Raw genomic sequence first — 19,467 nt, 5'->3', positions numbered from 1 at the left:
TTAATGGGGATTGCATTGACTCTATAGATCACTTTTAGCAGAATGGCCATTTTGATGATATTAATTCTGCCTATCCATGAGCATCTTTCCATCTTTCAAGGTCTTCTTCAGTTTCTTTCTTTAATGTTTTGTAGTTTTCTCTGTAGAGGTCTTTTACATCTTTGGTTAGGTTTATTCCTAGGTATTTTATTGGTTTAGAGGTTATAGTAAATGGAATAGTTTTATTTCTTTTGTTTTGGATTCATTGTTGGCATAAAGAAAAGCAACTGATTTCTTTAGGTTGATTTTGTATCCTGCAACTTTGCTGGATTGGTTAATCAGCCCCAGAAGTCTTTTGGTTGAGTTCATTGGATCTTCTAGATAAAAGAATCATATCATCTGCCTGCATCGGGTGTGGTGGTGCACGCTTGTAATCCCCATGCTTGGGAGGCTGAGACAGGAGGATCACGTAGGTTCGAAGCCAGCCTCAGCTACTTAGTGAGGCACTCAGCAACTTAAGTGAGACCCTGTTTTCAAATAAAATATAAAAAATGGGTCTGGGAGTATAGCCTGGAGGTAGATAGCCTCTGGGTTCCACCTCCAGTACCACCAAAAAAAAAAAAAAAGAATCATATCATCTGCAAATAAGGATAGTTTTAGCTCCTTTCTTCCTATTTGAATTCCCTTGATTTCCTTCTCTTGTCTTATTGCTGTGGCAAGAGTCTCAAGGACTGTATTGAAAAGGAGAGGTGATTTTAAAGGGAATTCTTGCAGTTTTTCTCCATTCAATATGATGTTGGCTTTGGGTATATTGTATATAGCCCAATTCTTTATTTTTTTATTTTTTATTGTGTGTGTATGTGTGTGTGTGTGTGTGTGTGTGTGTGTGTGTGTGTGTGTGGTACTGGGGGTGGAACCCAGAGGCTTTCTACCTCCAGGCTATACTTCCAGACCTATTTTATTTGGAAACAGGGTCTCACTAAGTTGCTGAGAGCCCCACTAAGTAGCTGAGGCTGGCTTCAAACCTGTGTGATCCTCCTGTCTCAGCCTCCCAAGCGCGGGGATTACAAGTGTGCGCCACTACATGTGGCTATTCTTTTATTTTGAAACAGGGTCTAAGTTTTAGAGGGCCTCACTAAGTAGCTGAGATTGGCCATGAACTTGTGATCCTCCTGTATCAGCCTCACAAGTACTGGGATTACAAGATGCATCATCATGCTTGGCTTATTTAATTAATTGATTTATTCTTGGTGGTGGTGGTTGTATTGAGAATTGAACTCAGGAGCATTCTACCTCTTACCCACACCTCCAGCCCAACAGCCCAACTTTATTTTTTCTTTTGAAATAGGCTTGCTAGGTTGCTGAGAGTGTCACTACTTTCTGAGTCTGACCTCGACCCTGCTATCCTCCTGTCTCAGCCTCCCAACACTGGGATTGGAGGCATGTACCACCACCCCTGCAAAATTAGCTGTTACACAGATCAAAGAATGTAGAGAAATGCCTTTGGTGTCTGGCTTAAGAGAAGGCAACTGGGCGGTCCCGGCTGAAAAACTCCTAGAGCGTCCTGGTTATTACTACAAAAACAGTCTGACTGCCTTCCTATTGCACGTTTGGAATCACTGCTCTGAGCAAATGTGCCGGGTGGGCTTAGCGAGGGAAGTGACTTTCCAAGGTCACACAGTGGAACTGGGCTCCAGCCTGGGTAGGTGGGCCCTCCACATCCATGAGGAGCCCCTCCTCAAGTCGCCCTCTTTCCCTTGGGCAGGTGGAACCGCATCGTGGAGCTGGTGGAACAGCGCAAAGAGGAGATGAGCGCGGTGCTGCTGGTGGAGAACCATGTGCTGGAGGTGGCCGAGGTGCGCGCCCAGGTTCGCGAGAAGCGGCGAGCGGTGGAGAGCGCGCCTCGAGCTGGCGGCGCCCTGCAGTGGCGACTCAGCGGCTTAGAGGCCGCTTTGCAAGCGCTGGAGCCACGCCAGGCAGCCCTTCTGGAGGAGGCCTCCCTGCTGGCCGCGCGCTTCCCCGCGCAGGCGACACGGCTGCATCAGGGCGCGGAGGAGCTGGGAGCCGAGTGGGGCGCGCTGGCCAGCGCCGCGCAGGCCTGCGGCGAGGCGGTGGCGGCGGCCGGGCGCCTGCAGCGTTTCCTGCACGACCTGGACGCTTTCCTGGACTGGCTCGTGCGCGCCCAGGAGGCGGCGGGCGGCGGCGAGGGGCCCCTGCCCAGCAGCTTGGAAGAGGCAGATGCGCTGCTGACTCGCCACGCGGCGCTCAAGGAGGAGGTGGACCAGCGCGAGGAGGACTATGCGCGCATCGTGGCGGCCAGCGAGGCGCTGCTGGCGGCCGACGGCGCTGAGCTGGGCCCCGGCTTGGCTCTGGACGAGTGGCTGCCGCACCTCGAACTTGGCTGGCACAAGCTTCTCGGCTTGTGGGAGGCGCGCAGGGAGGCGCTGGTGCAGGCGCACGTCTACCAGCTCTTTCTGCGCGACCTACGCCAGGCACTGGTGGTGCTGCACAATCAGGTGCCCGCGGGGAGCGCTGGGGGTGCGATCCAGGGCGGTGGGGCGTTGCGCGGCAGGAAATGTTTGGGAGGCGTGTTTGCTGGGACCACTGGGTTCATGGCTTGAGATTGACGGGGGTTAGGGGATGGGTGCCCGTTTATCCGCAAGACTCGGTTTGGGGTCATATACTCTATGTGGGGGTGTGCATAACAATTTGAGGATTATGTGGGGTGGGGTAGGGTGGAATGCAGGGGGATATTGGAGATTGAACCCAATGGCATTCTACCTCTGAGCTATACTCCTCACCTTTTTAAATTTTTTTTTATTTGAAACAGGGTCTTACTAGGTTGCTCAGAGTTTCCCTAAATTGCTGAGGCTGACCTCAAACCTGTGATCCTCCATCTCAGCCTTCCAAGTACTGGGATTACAGGTGCGGGCCACCATGCCCCACTGGGTGGTATCTCATTGGAGGTCACAGTATTTGTAGCTGATCCCAAATGAGTAATACATTGGGTATTTATTAGAGAGGCTTCTTACTTGTGTGGGTTATTTGGTAGGAAATAAGAATATGAGGTTGATTGGTGACAGTTTTTTTTCCCTCTGGTACTAGAGATGGAACCCAGGGACATTCTACTTCCAAGCTACACCCCCAAACCATTTTTTTATTCTTTATTTTGAAACAAGGTCTCACTGAGTTGCAAAGGGCCTTAACTGAACAGCTGAGGCTGTCCTCGAACCACAATCCTCTTGTCTCAGCCTCCCAAATCCTGAGATTATAAGTGTGTGCCACCATGCCCGGCTGATTGGTAGCAGTTAAATGGAGTTCAAGAAAGATCTTGGAAGCTGGACATGGTGGCTCACTCTTGTAATCCCAATACTTGGGAGGCTGAGATAGGAGGATCGCAGGTTCTTGACCAGCCTCAGCTTAGTGAGACTCTGTTTCAAGATAAAGGATAAAAAATAGGGCTAAGGGTATAGCTTGGAGGTAGAATGCCTCTGGGTTCAATTTCCAGTACTGCAATGAATAAATAAATAAATAAATAAATAAATAAATAAATAAATTGGATTATGGAGGTATAAAACAGGCTGAGTGGTCATGGGGTCGGTAACTGATGGTAGGACATATAGTGCCCAAGTTGGCAAACTGTCTCCATTCTTGGGGTGACTACTGCATCCTCTGGCGAGGGTGACTGAGTGTAGCTTGAGGAACAGGGGTGGAGAGTATCTGGAGACAGCAGGTCCAGTTTGGGGGTCATTCTGGGAGGGGAACCAAGAATGAGGAATTGAGCAGGAGAACATCCAGTTTGCAGATTGTCCAAGAGGAAGTGTTAGTGTTTGGGGGTCATCTTAGGTGACCACCTGTTCTGGTGATCTCGGCAATGCCAACCCAGCTCGGGGGATATGGAGGAGATGACAGAGAAGCCACCCTTGAATCACAAAGTTACTAAATAGGGAGCCGAAGAGTATTTTATTTTATTTTATTTTTTTCGTAGCACTGGGAATGAAACCCAGGGGTATTCTACCTCTGAGCTGCACCCCACCCTATTTTCTATTTTGATTTTTTTTTTTTTTTGCAGTACTGTGGATGGAACCTAGGGGCATTATACCTCCAAGCTACACCCCCAGCCCTATTTTTATTCTTTATTTTGAAACAGGGTCTCACTCAGCCAGGCGTGGTGGCACATGCTTGTAATCCCTGTGCTTGGGAGGCAGAGACAGGAGGATCGCGCAGGTTCAAAGCCAGCCGCGCTGGCTTAAGAGACCCTGTTTCCAAATTAAAAAAAGAAAGAAAGAAACAGGGTCTCACTCAGTAGCAAAGGGCCTCACTAAGTAGCTGAGGCTGTCTGTGAACTGCAGTCTTCCTGTCAGCCTCCCAAATGCTGGAATTACAAGTGTGGGCCACCATGTCCAGCTTCTAAGAGATCATTACTGACTGACTTACTTTATTGTTTAGAAAACTAACCCCACTGAGGGAAAGAATTTTCTTGAGATCTCATAGCACCCAATTCAGTCCTTATTAATTAAACAAATATTTTCTGAGTGTCCCCTCTGTGCTAGCACTGTCTTGGTCCTGGGTACATCTCAGAAGACCAATCACACAATCCCACCTTTATATGGCTGACATTCAACTGTATGTGTTTGGGGGAGGGAGATAATAAGTAGGCAAATGTATATATGATGTTACATTAGGTATATGTATGAGAAATAACAAAGGGAGTAAGGGGTATGGCTGGAGCGGGGACTGATCATTTTGGCAGTGTAGTGAGAGACCTGAAGAAAGGAAAGGAGCCAGCCATGGGGGATGCAGAGAGACTTCCAGGCAGAAGGACCAGCATGTGCAAAGGCCTGGAGGAGGACCATGGCTGGTATGCTCCATACTGGCACGGGGGAGGAGGGTGGTGGCAAGCAGGGCTGGCAGCCTGTCCCAGGCCCTGGGATGTGGTGGCTGACCCATGTGCCCTCCCCTTCCCAGGAGGTGGCTCTGTCTGGTGCGGAGCTTCCAGGCACAGTGGAGTCAGTGGAGGAGGCCATCAAGCGGCACCGGGATTTTCTCACCACGATGGAGCTGAACCAGCAAAAGATGCAGGTGGCTGTGCAGGCTGCGGAGGGCCTGCTGAGGCAGGGCAATGCCTACGGGGAGCAGGCCCAGGAGGCTGTGACCCGGCTGCTGGAAAAGTAGGTCCCCCAGGCTCCAGGGGCAGAGAGGGCGGGGTTTTGGCAAGGGGGGTGGGGGAAGATGATGGGGTCCTGGCCCAGGGTTTCTGTCTTTTCCATCTCCATTTTTCAGTTGCTCTGTTCTTCTCTGATTTCTATTTTAATTCCATATTGTTATCGATTTTACTTAAATGGATAGTTTGTGAAAAGATAACTGGAAGTCGCAAACCAAAAAGATACTGAGGAAGCCGGGCATGGTGGCGTCCGCTTGTAATCCCAGGACTTGGGAGGCTGAGACAGGAGGATCGCAGGTTCAGGGCCAGCCTCAGCTGCTTAGTGAGGCGCTCGCAATGTAGTGAGACTCTGTTTCAAAGTAAAGGATTAAAATAGGGCTGGAAGTGTAGCTTGGAGGTAGAATGCCCTGAGGTCCATCCCTAGTACTACACACACAATAGATACAGGGTATATATATTGCAAAGTTTCTCTTGCAGGCCTGCCCTCGGCATGAGAGCACTGGACTTGTGGTTAGAATGTGAACACATCCGCTGAGTGCATAGAGTACATCTGTCATCCCAGCCACTCAGGAGGCTGAGGCAGGAGGATAGCAAGTTTGAGGCTGTCTTGGGCAACTTAGCAAGACCACGTCTCAAAACAAAAAGACTGGGCATGGTGGGGTTAGGGTTACACCTGTAATCCCAGTACTTGGGAGACTGAGACAGGTGGATTGCAAGTGTGAGGCCAACCTCAGCAACTTATTGAGACTCTCAGCAACCTAGAGAGGCCCCGTTTCAAGACAAAAAAGGGCTGGGGGTGTAGCTTGGAGGCAAAATGCCCCTGGGTCAATCCCCAGTCCCACAAAATAAATAAATAAATAATGAAATAAAGCCTGGTGAGAGGGCTCATGCCTGTAATCCTGGTACTTGGGAGGGTGAGATAGGCAGAGTCACAGGCTCAATCAAGCTAGCCTCAGCAACTTATTGAGGCCTTCCACAACTTAGACCCTGTTTCAAAAAATTTTTTAAATGGTATAAAATAGGAATGGGGGGTGTCACTCAGAGGCAGACTGCCCTTGGGTTCAATGTCTCGTACCACAAATAACATAAAATGAATTAAGGATGTAGCTCAGTGGTAGAGTGGCCTAGCTTGATCTCAGTACAGAAAAGAGCAAAGATGTCGCCCTAGATGCCCCTCCATCCACCCTGCTGTCTTGGATTCTCCCTGGGAAGCCCCGCCCTCCCCAGGTGCCTTAGCTACAGGTCAGGCTCACGGTGGGAGGGTGACCTTCCCAGGGTGTGTCCATGCGTCTGTCTCTGTCATGCTTCTTCTGCATCTGATGGTCTGCTTCTGTCACCCCTGCCCTCTCTGCCCTTGCCCTAATCAAGCACAGTTTACTGGCCTACTACAGAGGCACACAACGCAGCACAGCACCGCTGCCCCTCCCGGCTGCCCTTGTGTAGAGTGCTTCCCTGGGCCTCCCTCCTGTTATTGTCACTGTCCCCTGGTGGCCCCAGCTTTCTCTTCTCTAGCCCTGGCTCTCTACAGCATGAGCAAGGCTGGAAGAAAGCCCAGTGCCCCTCCTTCTGTCTCCCTGTCTCCCTATGTCACGCATACCTGTCATTTCACTCCTTTTGTGTCTCAGGCATTCCTCCTCTCCAAACTCATCATTCAGCAAGGCTGGGGGTATCTGAAGGAAACTGTGATGGGGGTCCTGGCCCTGAGGATACGAACACATCACCTGGTGCTGGTCTCTCCAGGCCTGGGCCCCTCCTTCCTGGGTCCCAACTGAGGACTGAACCCAGGGACATTGTACTTCTGAGCCACACCCCCAGCCCTATTTATTTACTTATATACTTATTTATTTTGGGTACTAGGGATAAAACCCCAGGGCACTTTACCTCTGAGCTACACCCCCAGACATTATGATTATTGTCATTGTTATTTGAAACAGAGTCTCACTGAGCTGCCGAGGTCCTTTCTAAGTTGCGGAGGCTGGCCTTGAGCCTGTACTCCTTCTGTCTCAGCCTCCCAATGACGGGTATTACAGATTTGTCCCACACTTCTCAAGTACCTGCACATGCCAGGCTCTGCAGAATGAGCAGGAGGGGCCCAGGGGACTGTCGTTCCATGACTCACTCATTCATCCCCTTCCAGCCATTCATTAATTGCTCCTTTCCTTCTATTATTTATTCACTGTCTTCCTGTCTCAGGAAGACAATCAGCTAAACATCACTGAGCCCCAGCTCTGTTTCAGGCCCTGTGGGCACCACTGGGCACACCGCAGTGACTAGGACAGAGAGGAGCCCCGCCTTGCGGAGCTCCCACGTTACCTGGCAGGGATGACCCAGAGGGGCTGGGGCCTGCGTGGGGGAGACACAGGCCTGGGGGTCTGGCTGGGCTGGAGCAGTGCCGGAGGCTGTGGGATCCACGAGAAGGCACATGCCCCAGTTTTGTGCTGGGTGAGAGAGGACACAGTAGGGACTGGGACAGACCTGTAGTACTGCACCTCCGCCTCCCCAGCTCCCAGATCTTATCTAGGGACATATTTCCCACCTGTGAGAGGGGTGGGAGCTTTCCCAGGCAGAGCTGGGGCTGGGCCCTGGGGTCAGACAGGCAGGTCCTGGTCCTCCACCTGTGCAGTTCAGGGTGCATGGCAGTCTCTCACACCTCAGCTCCCCCAACCTGCCCCACCCTCCTCAGCTGCATGAGGCTCAGAGGGACTCTGGCTCTACAAAGGATGCAAGCAGCCTCACTGAGGGGAGGGCTTTTCCTCATCCTCAGGATGGCGCGCGATGGTCAGACTGCGGAAGAACCAATCTCAGAGGCATTCCCTGTTTCCTGATTCCCGGGTTGAGCCCGAGTAGGAGGCAGTTGTGTTGCAGTTGCTCCGCTAGGGCCCATCCTGCTCCTGCCTCTGGGGCCTCCTGAGGTGTCTCTCACATGTTCTCTCTCTGCCTCATTTGCCTATTTCTTTTCTTTTCTTTTCTCTTCTTTTCTTTTCTTTTCTTTTATTTTCGGCACTAGGAGTTAAACCCAGGGGCCTTCTACCTCTGAGCCTCAGCCCCAGTCCTATTTTATTTATTTTATTTTTTGTGTTACTGGGGATGAAACCCAGGGGCATTCTACCACTGAGCTACACCCCCAGCTCTATTTTTTTATTCTTCATTTTGAAACAGGGTCTCACTGAGTTGCAAAGGGCCTCACTAAGTAGCTGAGGCTGTCCATGAACTGCGATCCTATGTCAGCCTCCCAAATGCTGGGATTATAAGCATGTACTACAAGGCCCAGCTTATTATTATTATTTTTTTGAGACAGGTTCTCAAAAGAGTTGCTGAGGGTCTAAGTTGGTGAGGGTCTTGCTAAATTGCTGAGGCTGTCCTTGAACCTGTGATCTTCCTGTCTCCACCTCCGAAGTACTGAAATTGCAGGCGTGTGCCATCACGCCCGGTTCTATCTTTCTATTCCTGTGTCTGTTTCGTGGTCTCTCCTCTCCAGCTGCACGTTTGTCTTTTCTTCTACTCTTTCTTCCATATTTGTCTCATCTCTCTTTCACTCTGCCTCTGGGTCTCTCTTGTATTCATTCATTCATTCATTCATTCATTCATTAACCAAAACTTCTTGAGCACCTACCATGTGCCAGACCCTTTTCTAGACATGGGGCAGACAACTCCGAACAAAACAGACAAAGTCACTGCCTTTGTGAAAGTAACCTCTTGGTGTGAAAGAAAGACAAGATAAATAAGCACATGCACACTGTTAGAGAGTGTCAAGTGCCAAGGAGAAAGTTTAAGAAGGAGGGAAAGCTAGAGCGTGCTGGGCAGTGGTCAGAAGGAATCACGAGAAGGTGGCTTATTTATTTATTTATCAGTACTGGGGATTTAACCCAGGGGCAGTCTACCTCCTAGGTATGTACCCAGACCTTTTTATTTTGAAACAGGATCACTAGGTTGCTGAGGGACTTGCTAAATTTCTGAGGTTGGTCTTGAACCTGAAATCCTCCTCTCAGCCTCCCAAGTACGGGGATCAGAGGCATATGCCACTGTGCCCAGCTAGAAGGTGATATTTGACTAGACACTGGGGAGAGAGCATTCCAGACGGCCAGTCAGTCAAGGCTCTGAGGTGGAGCTGCTTGTTCAGGCCACAGTAAGGTGGCCAGGAGGGTCATGGCAGAGTGAGGATGAAGTGTTGGAAGAGAATCAGCTGGGCAGGGCAAGGTGTGTGTGTGTGTGTGTGTGTGTGTGTGTGTGTGCGCGCGCGCACGTGTGCGCGCACATAGCCGTAGGGCCTCAAGCGTCGGAAGACTCAGAAGGAGACCTGGGGAGGACAGTTTCCGTCTTTCGTTCCCTCTGTCTCTCCTCTCTCCCTGTGAAGACAGGTGACAGGACAGACATGCACCCCAGCTGATGTGGGGCGACCCCAGCCTCCTCCAGGAATCTCAGGTGTTTGGTCCTGTGTTTGTGACAGGAAGCCATGCTTCCTGGGACTGGGGTGATGGGATGCCTGTCCAGCCCGGCAAAGCCTGACCCTCCCCTCAGCATCGCCCCTGCCTCTCAGGCCCCTCCCCTCCCCCTCTCTCCCACTCCACTGCCCCTTTCTGTCCATCAGCTGGGTCTTCCACGGTGGGCATCTGGCCACCTCTCCTGTCCCTCTCTGGGCTCTCCCTGCTCTTTTACTTTCCCTCTTTCATCGTCGAAAGCCCTCTGTTCCTCTTTCTGTCTCTCTGGCACCCCTCCTCCATTTCTTTCCTTGTCTTTCCCTATTCTCTCATTCTCTGGGTCTCTAAGGTGTCTTTCTGGGGCTCTGTCAATCATCCCCTCTTGAGGTCTCTATTTATTTTTTGTCCTGTGTCTGTCTATATATGTCTGTCTGTCTCTCTCAGCAGGTCTTTTCTCTTTATGTATTCCCCCCTCCCCAGCACCTTTCACTCTAAATTTTTGTCTCTGAGTCAGATTCATATTCATTCATTCATATTCATCCCCTCTCCCCCATCTCTGTCTCTGGAACCCAGGGCTTCTGCATGCTAGGCAAGCACTCTACCCCTGAGCTGCACCGCCAGCCCTTCTCTCTTGAGCATCGCTCGCTTTTTCTAGTTCTCTTATCTCTCTGGGATCCTCGGTCTCTTTTCCAGATGTTTTTCTCTTCCCCTCTCTGTCCCTCTCAACCTGTGCCTGGCTCCTTTCCACTAATGTTTCTTTGCCTTCCTCACGTTCCCACCTTGATCTCTTCTCCCCCACCCTTTCCTGCCTCTGCCTAACCCGATGGTCTCATCATCCTGCTGCCAGCGCCTCCCCCAGCTTCGGCCTCTCCCCAGCCCTTCTCTCCCCATCTCCAGGAATCAAGAAAGCCAGCTTCGGGCTCAGCAGTGGATGCAGAAGCTACACGACCAGCTTGGGCTGCAGCACTTCCTCCGCGACTGCCACGAGGTAGGACCTCCAGCTGTGCTGGGGACACGGTCCCCCTTTTCCTAGGGAGGAAAGTGCTCCCTAGCGGGATGGGGGCGGGGACGCCCCGTCTAAGTGGGTCGCGGAGCGATGCGCGTTCTGTGCCGCCAGGCGGCGCGCTGAGCCGGGCCTTCGCGCGCATGCTCCCGCCCCCGGGCTCCCGGGGAGAAGGGAGGGGCCCCGGGCGCCCCTGGCAACGGCGCGCGTCCTCGCCTACCAGCCCGTGGGGACGAGCGCAGATCTCACCTTTCTCCTCAGAGATTTATGAGAAGCCCTCTGCTCCAAGAGAGAGGCAGAATGGGGTGGGAGGCTGGGCCGTTGGAGCCCAGAGCACTCCTACGGCCATGGTCTTCAACCAAGCTGTTGCCCCTTTAACGATGCCCGGGAACCAAGCCCCTTCGCCTTAAAAATGATCTACACAGCGCAGGGAGATCTCCCCAGGGCAGGGAGAGTCCAGCTCCCTGCCCCATTAGACACTGGTCAGGACAGTCCGCTTCTGTCTGCATCCCTGTTTTCCATAGACTGTCGACTGTTCCCGCATCAGATGGCCCCGTAAACATTTTCCTAACCCCCGAACAGAGGGGGTTCTGACTCCAAGCTCTTCCATCTGTGTGACCCCAGTTCCCAACTATCCTCCAACCGAAGATGGTTCAGGAACCCTAACCTCCTCCCACCTCACCTAAAGGTGGTTTGAAACTTTCCATGTTCAGCCCCATGGGAGATTACTCTATCCACAAACGACACAGACTAGGGCTTCCACGGCCCTCCCCCACAGCCAAGACAGGCAGAATTCAAGGCCATTAGAGATGGGCCCGGGAGCCCCTGTGCCCCTCCTTCCCGCCGGAGGTTATTCTGGACTGAAGTACTAGAGAGGTCCCAGGTCGCTCTTCCCCTGCCCCCTACCCCAGGAGCCCCTTCCCACTAGAGATGCTTCCGGAGGCCCCTCCGGCTCCTCTTCTCCCCAGGCCCCATCCTCGCCCAGCCGAGGTAGTCTAGGACTCAGGCTCCGCCGCTGGATTTGGTCCAGGAGGACCCCTCGCCATGAGATTGTCCTGGATCAGGCAGCAGTGATCTGGGATGGCCCAGAAGCCCCCCACCCGGAGCTCTCAGAGAGTGGCGGCGCCTTCTCCACCCCCACCCTGGGCCCGCGGGAGGCGGCGTGGAGGCAGGCAGGGGGCGCGCGCGGGCGGCGGGCGCGCGGCCGCGGCGCGGGGGCGAGGGAGGGGGCGCGCGCCCGCCGGAGCCTGAGCGTCGCGGTCGCTGCGGCCGCGGTGCAGTGGAGGGGCGAGTGCCCGCCGCCCGCCCGCCCGCCCGCCTCGGGGACGCCCCGCCGACGCCGCCGCCGCTCCAGGTCTCGGGGGCGCCGGGGAGGGGCGGGCGCGCCCCCGCCGGGAGGGGGAGGGGCGTGGGCGCGCGCCCGCCCGCGGGGCCGCGGGAGGAGGGGCGGGGGCGGCGCGGGGGCGGGCCGCGGCCGGGACCCCCGCCCTGGGGGAGGGGCGAGGGCGCGGGAGCTGTCCGCGGTGCTGGTGCGGGGCCGGGCCCCCGGGGAAGCGGAAGAGGGGCGACTTCCAAGGCCACTCCTGGGGTCGCCAGGGGGTCTCAGCCGCTCCAGGGGCTCTTCTCAGGGTACTGAGGAGATCTGAGATTTGCCCCGGAGTTGGGGGATTGTGTCTTTTGGGGGCTTGGGTCCCTGGTTCTTTTAGGGTGTGCGTGTCAGCCTTGGACGATGGGGGTGAGTCACTTTGGGGGGCTCTGCTTTGGGCGACGAAAGCCTTGGGCTTGCTGCAGGTCTGGGGGCTCCGGTTTGGGGGCTTTTTCTTAGTTGTTAGGGAGTCCGCCTTTGCCTTCCGTGATGAGGTGGGGCATCGTTTTAGGGGAGCTTTGCCTTTAGGAGGGGCACCATCTGCTTTAGGGGCTTTGGCTTCACTGCGGGCCGTGGCGGCCAATATACTCTTTCCTGCGTGCGGGGATCCTGTGAATCGAGTTGGGGGGTTCCACGACTTGGCTTTGGTGCGCCCTAGTGTGCGTGTGTGAGGGAGTGTGAAGCTGTCCTGGACCCCTGGGGAACACCTGCTCTGGGGACAAGGGGTGGGGTTTGGCAGGCTGGGGATTTGTCCTTGGCTATGACTGCATTTGCCTCCCGGGACTGGCGAGCTGGAGTGCGAGGTTTTTTTTTTTTTTTTTTTTTTTTTCCTGGAGGGAGGAGGAGGATCTTGTGACTGGAGAGGGGAGGAGTAGGGGGAGGAGCAAACTGTCCCAGGTGCCAGGTTTGGTCATAAGTGGGGAGGTTCTGGCATGAAGAACAAGTCTGGATTTTTCCTTGGGGGAGGGATGTTGGGAAAGCGTCCTGTGATTGGTCCTTCCCAGGTAGCCAGGGGAGCCCCCTTCGGTGCTTGCAGTTTGGTTTTGTTGGTGGGCAGGAGGACTAGAACTGGCTTTAGTTTCGGGGTGTTGGCGTGGGAGGTTTGCTCCGACCCACACTGGGGAGTCCAGGGCTAGATGTTGGGATCCACACGCCAGTCTTGTGGCTCACGTTTGGGGGATTGGCCTTCTTGGGAGCTTGAGCTGGTTGTGGTTTAGGGAATTGTGGTCTTAGAGTCCCAGGGCTGGATTTGGGGTACCCTGTGGGCTCGGTGGGGGTACCGGATCTCCGTTTTAGGGGGTGGGTCTATTCCAGTTTGGAGGGCTGGTTTGTGGGGAGCTAGACTTGGCAATAGTTGGGAGATTGTTCTGGGGGTTGGTCTGGCCATGTTGAGGGCTCAGGAAAGAAATGGTATTTTCATTTGAAATCCTCAGATATGGGTTGAGGATTTTATTTTATTTGGTACTGGGGATTGAACCCAGGGACATACTACCTCTGTACTATACCCCCAGCCCAGTTGTATTTTTTTTTATATTGAAATAAGGTCTTGCCAAGTTGCTGAGGCTGGCCTTGAACCAATCAATGATCCTCCTGTCTCAGCCTCCCAAGTACTGGAATTACAGGCATGGGCCATCATACCTGGCTGAGTTTAAAATCTTGAACTGGTTCTTATTAGGGGTGGCTAGGACTGAGTCAAAGGGTCTAGTTTGGTTTGAGTGGGGTTGGGGCTAAGTTAGGTTGGAGAATCCAAAGGCATTCTGCCTCTGAGCTACACCCTCAGCCCCCTTTTTTGGTAATGGGGATTGAACTCAGGGGCAATCTACCGCCAAGCTACACTCCCAGCCCAACTATGTTATGTGGAAACAGGGTCTCACTCGGTTGCTGAGAGCCTCATTAAGTTGCCGAGGCGGGCTTCAGACCTGCAATCCTCTTGTCTCAGTCTCCCAAATACAGTGATTACAAGCATACGCCACCACACCTGGCTGGCAGCCCTATTTTATATTTTGTTTTGAAACAGGATCTCCCTAGATTGCTTAGAGTCTCACTGATTTTCTGAGGCTGTTCTCAAACCTATAATCCTCCTGTCTCAGCCTCCCAAGTATTGGGGTTACAGGCATGCACCACCCTGCCAGCTAGAAAGCTTGTTTGGGGGGTTGACTTGGTTCCCAGTAGGAGGAGGCTAATTGGCCCAGGAGCCCTGCCTTGGAGGTTTATAGAATAGAGGAGGGCTGCCCTCAGGAGAAGAGAGCTGAGGATGAGGTCTTTGGGGACCCTTCCATTCATTCTCAACCCAAGCAGGAGCTTGGGCTGCCCCTTCCCCAACATAAAAGCCTCACTTGCAAAGCTGTTTCTGCCAACTTCATCCTCCCCCAACCCCAACCCTAGCAGCCCAGGACCTGAACCTGGGACTTCCTGGAGGGGATGGGGGACCATGCCAGGATATGGAGGACAGGCTGAGCTCTCCTACCCTGCCCTGCACAGCTGGATGGCTGGATCCACGAGAAGATGCTGATGGCGCGCGATGGCACCCGGGAAGACAGCCACAAGCTGCACAAGAGATGGCTCCGGCACCAGGCATTCATGGCCGAGCTGGCTCAGAATAAGGAGTGGCTGGAGAAGATCGAGAGGGTGAGAATGTGCTTGATCTTAGCCAAAAGGCCGAGAAGCAGGGCAGGAGACCTCCAGGGAACTCCCGTGTCCCTCCTACTCCCTCCTCTGTTGTCCTGCTGGCCTCTGTCCCCTGAGGTTCCCAAACCAGCGTCCTGTCTGCTCCCAAGTGACCTGGAGTGATTCACTTAACCTCTTCAAACCTGAGTTTGCCCATCTGTAGAATGGCCAGCTCTCTTCTTCCTGGTGCCTGACTCCTCCAGCGTGCTAACTGTGTCACCCTTCCTGTGGCCTCCTCCACCAGGCATCTTTTCCTGTGGGCATCGAGTTGGAAAGTCACCTGAAGGAAAGTCAGGGTCCAGGGTTAAAGTGAATTCATAGTTTTTATTTGTTTGTTTACTTATTTATTTATTGGTGTTATTGGGGATTAATCCCAGGGCATTCTACCTCTGAGCTACACCCTCATCCCTTCTTTATTTTTATTTTGAAACCAGATCTCCCTAAGTTGATGAGAGCCTGTCTCACTACTTGCTGAGGCTGTTCTCAAACCTGTGATCCTCCTGTCTCAGCCTCCCAAGTACTAGGATTACACGTGTGTACCACCATGCCCTGCTTCCTATTTTTTATTTTGAAACTATGTCTCACTAATTTGAGGAGGGCTTGCTAAGTAGATGAGGCTGGTCTCAAACCTGTGTTCCTCTTGTCTCAGCCCCCTAAGTCCTGGGTTTACAGGTATACACCACCTCACCAGGCTGAACTTCAGATTCTTACAGTCCTTGATTTCTAATTGTACCTGTTACTAGCTGTGAGATCTGGGAGAGTGGTGCCAACTTCTTTGAGCCTCAGCTTACTCTTTTGCAAAATTAAGGAAATAATAAATTTAGCTACTTATCTGGGCTTTTGTGTATACACAAAATACTTAATACAGTCTGGGCACCCAGAAGTTATAATTCTATAGTATTTTTATTCTCTTTTTTTGTGGTGGTAGGGATTGGACTCAGGGGCTCATGCATGCTAAGCAAGCGTTATACCACTGAGCTACACCCTCAGTCCAGTATTGTTTTGTAGGTTTTTGTTTGTTTGTTTTTGTTAGGGATTGAACTCGGGGGGGGGGGGATTTCTACCTCTGAGCCTCTCAACTACATCCTTAGCCCTATTTTATTTTTTATTTTGAAACAGGGTCCTTCGAAGTTGTGGAGGCTGGCCTTGAACCTGTGATCCTCCTGTCTCAGCATCCCATGTACTGGGATTCTAGGTGTGCGCCCCCACACCTGGCTCCAGCCCAGTATTATTTTTAGTGTGTAATATACGTAGCTTTGGGCCACCAAGGAGCTTGACCTTAGTTTTAGAGAGGCCCAGGCAGATTTTTGCTCTAAGTCTGAGCTCTCAGAACTTCCCTCATTCTGGTTGGGCTCCTAGATCTACACCTCTGGGAGCCCCCACTCTTCTAACTGGGACAGAGATACCCAGGTTGGCTTACATCCTTAAATGGTCATTAAACCCTTATAAAAGGTGGCAAAGCCAGTCTGCTTGACTTTGAGTTTAATGGAAATCCATTTTCTCTCACCTGCCTCACTCTTACCACTTGTCTTGTCTGTCTCTCTTCTGCCTCCCCATCGTCCTCACTATATTACATGTCTTCACATCTATCACTGTCTCTCCCATGTCTCTTTGCATCTCTCTGTCTCCCTCCCCACATCCCTGTTCCTTCTTATCTCTCTTCCTTGATTCCTTCCATCTCTGCATCCACCCTTCTGTGTCTAACTCTGCTTCTGTCCTCTCCCTGCACTTCTCCCCATGTCCCATTGCCCCCATGTTTCTCGGTCCCTCCCCACTGCCCCCTCCTCATTTCCTGCCATCCATCCAACCACCGGGGGGGGCAGGAGGGCCAGCAGCTGATACAGGAGAAGCCCGAGCTGGCGGCCTCGGTGCGGAAGAAGCTGGGCGAGATCCGCCAATGCTGGGCGGAGCTGGAGAGCACGACCCAGGCCAAGGCTCGCCAGCTCTTCGAGGCCAGCAAGGCAGACCAGCTGGTGCAGAGCTTTGCTGAGCTGGACAAGAAGCTCCTTCACATGGAAAGCCAGCTGCAGGATGTGGACCCTGGTGGGGACCTGGCCACTGTCAACAGCCAGCTCAAGAAGCTGCAGGTAAGGGCTGGCTGGCCAGATGGGCGCCCCCGGGCCATGGTGGGGTGGGTCAGGGTCAGAGGTATTCCACATTAAGGGGATTTAATGCAGGGGTTTACTTCAAGTGTGTGGATGGAGCAGAAAGGAAGTGTGAGGCATCCAGCTAACCATACTGCTGGAAGCAGCCACTGCCCCAAGGGCACAAAGAAAGAGGGGGGCTCAGAGCCAAGAGGCTGTGGGTAGACAGCCAGCATTCTGAAGGCTTCACAGGATCTGGACACCTGTTTCCTATATGGAGAAGCAAAGGCCCTGAGGTAGGGGATGGCTCTGCGCAGAGTAATAGCAACGTTCTTTTGGCGCTTCCCCTGCCCGCCTCTGGGCCGAACACTCACTGACTCCTCCCAGCAGCCCTGGGAGATTTATACTATTATTATCCACGTTTTACCAATTGGGAAACTGAGGTACAGTGGGTGAAGCTCCCGGCCCAAGGACGTACAGCCAACAGTGAAATGGGGTTCCTAGAGAACAGGCCCAGGCCTGCGTGACCCTGGTCCCAGCTTGGCGGCTGGCAAGGGTTTGAAGTGTGAGAGTAGCCATTGCTTCTCACCGCCCAGGTGTAATGGCTCTTGCCTTTGTAGGCCATTTCCAATGGGAAATGGGGCTCCAGGCAGTGGGCTTCCTTGCCTAAGGTAGCAAGTGACAGAGCCTCCATTCAAGCCCCAGGTCTCTTGACTCTTGGCTGCCCCTGCATAGGTTTGCATATAAAGCAGCAGGCATAGACCGTAATAAAAATAAAAAACCCAGCCAGGCGTACTTTGGGTACTGGGTTCAACCTCCATACCAAAAAATAAAAATAAAAATCTCACAAGTAGACTAATAATAAAAGCACAGTGACACTGATTAGTATTTATTCATTCACCTATGCATCAAGTATTTCTTTTTTTTTTTTTTTTGGTGGTACTGGGGTTCCTGGAAGCCCTTCTACCTCCGGGCTACACTCCCAGACCTATTTTTACATTTTTACTTGGAAACAGGGTCTCCTAAGCCAGCGCGCGCGGCTGGCTTCGAACCTGCGCGATCCTCCTGTCTCTGCCTCCCAAGCGCGGGGATGACGAGCGTGCGCCACCACGCCCGGTGCATCAAGTATTTCTTGGGTACCTACTGGTGTTGGGATACAGTAGACAAAATGGATGAAGGGTCACGTGTCCTGGTAGGAGATGGAGGAGGAGTGAGCAGGATGGGTCTGCATGTGGAAGTCAGAGAAGCTGTGGCTTTACGCACTGCAGTTCTCACGTCTCCGTCTCCCCTTCTAGGGAATACTTACAAGTTACTGGGTTTTCAAAGAGCTTCCATTTGTGTGGATTAGACTCGTTGATATTTACCAAATGAACAGTGGAAACAGAGAACCTTTCGGCTTATTGGTTTACTTTAAGACACTACTAAAAGCTGAATGTACCCGGGTGTGGTGGCGCACGCCCGTAATACAAGTACTTGTAAAACGGAGACAGAAGACTCTCAGGCCCAAGGACAGCCTCAGCCAGTAGTGAGACTCTCATCAACCTAGTGAGACCCTGTTTCAAAAGTAAAAACAAGCCGGGCGTGGTGGCGCACGCTTGTAAGCCCCGCGCCTGGGAGGCGGCGACAGGAGGATCGCGCAGGTTCGAAGCCAGCCGCGCTGGCTTAGGAGACTCTGTTTCCAAATAAAAATATAAAAAAATAGGTCTGGGAGTGTAGGCCAGAGGTAGAAGGGCTTCCAGGAACCCCAGTACCACCAAAAAATAAAATAAAATAAAATAAAATAAATAAAAACAAGCTGAGCGTGGTGGTGCGCATCTATAATCCTACTACTTGGGAGGATGAGACAAGAGGATCACAGATTTGAAACTACTCTCAGTAACTTTGGAAGACCGGCAGCAAACAAGTGAGACCCTATTTCAAAATAAAAAATAAAATGGGGCAGAGGATGTAGATTGAAGGTAAAATAACCCTTGGGTTCAATCCCCATCACCATTAAACAAATAATAAAATAGGGCTGGAAATTTATCTCAGAGGTTAGAATGTCTTTGGGCTCAAACCCAGTAAAAGACATAAACACGCCGGGTGTGGTGGCGCAGGCTTGTAATCCCAGCATTCGAGAGGCTGAGACCAGAGGATCACAGTTGGCGGGCAGCCTCAGCTACTTAGTAAGGCCCTCTGCAATTTAGTGAGACCCTGTTTCAAAATAAAGAATAAAAAACAGGGCAGGGGATGTAGCTTGGAGGTCAAATGCCCCTGGGTTCCATCCCTAGACCTGAAAAAAAAAAAAAAACCAAAAATAAAAAACATGTATTCATGCGTGCGTGCTCCATAAGTAAGCTGGGTTTGGTGGTACACTGGTAATCCCAGTACTTAGGAAGCTGAGAGAGGTTTGAGGACAACTTCAACAATTTAGTGAGGCTCTCTACAACTTAGTGAGACCCTGATTTAAAATAATAAAATAAAATAGGGCTGGGAGTGTAGCTCAGAGGTAGAAAACCCTGGGTTCAATCCCTAATGTCCCCCACACAGAAAGCCAAATGTGATGAGACATGCCTGTAATCCTAGTACTCGGGAGACTGAGACAGGAGGATCACATATTCAAGACCAACCTCAGCAATTTAAGCCCTCTGCGACTTAGACCATTTCTTGTAAAAACAAATAAAACAAATAAATAAAGCTGAGAGTCTAGCTTGTAACACACACACACACACACACACACACACACACACACACACACACGACTATTAAAACCAGGCATAGTGGTGTAGGCCTATACTTGCAGTACT

The 19,467-nt window shown here is 52.2% G+C and overlaps 1 protein-coding gene across 2 annotated transcripts in view; it reads left to right on the top strand.

Moving 5' to 3' along the window:
- Window positions 1-19,467, top strand: part of SPTBN4 (spectrin beta, non-erythrocytic 4) — a gene marked incomplete at both ends in the record, with an annotated part of 108,720 nt that overhangs the window by 44,238 nt on the left and 45,015 nt on the right. For both annotated transcript variants that reach the window (XM_080704410.1, XM_080704409.1), the window contains 5 exons: window positions 1,745-2,495; window positions 4,948-5,150; window positions 10,459-10,549; window positions 14,412-14,558; window positions 16,421-16,684. In XM_080704410.1, the coding sequence (XP_080560536.1) occupies window positions 1,745-2,495; window positions 4,948-5,150; window positions 10,459-10,549; window positions 14,412-14,558; window positions 16,421-16,684 (1,456 nt within the window). The remainder of the gene's footprint in view (window positions 1-1,744; window positions 2,496-4,947; window positions 5,151-10,458; window positions 10,550-14,411; window positions 14,559-16,420; window positions 16,685-19,467) is intronic.

The sequence above is a fragment of the Muscardinus avellanarius genome (assembly GCF_963383645.1).
Source record: "Muscardinus avellanarius genome assembly, chromosome: 10".
NCBI lineage: Eukaryota > Metazoa > Chordata > Mammalia > Rodentia > Gliridae > Muscardinus > Muscardinus avellanarius.
Note: the sequence above shows the minus strand (reverse complement) of the source record. Positions and strands in the feature narration are given on the sequence as shown.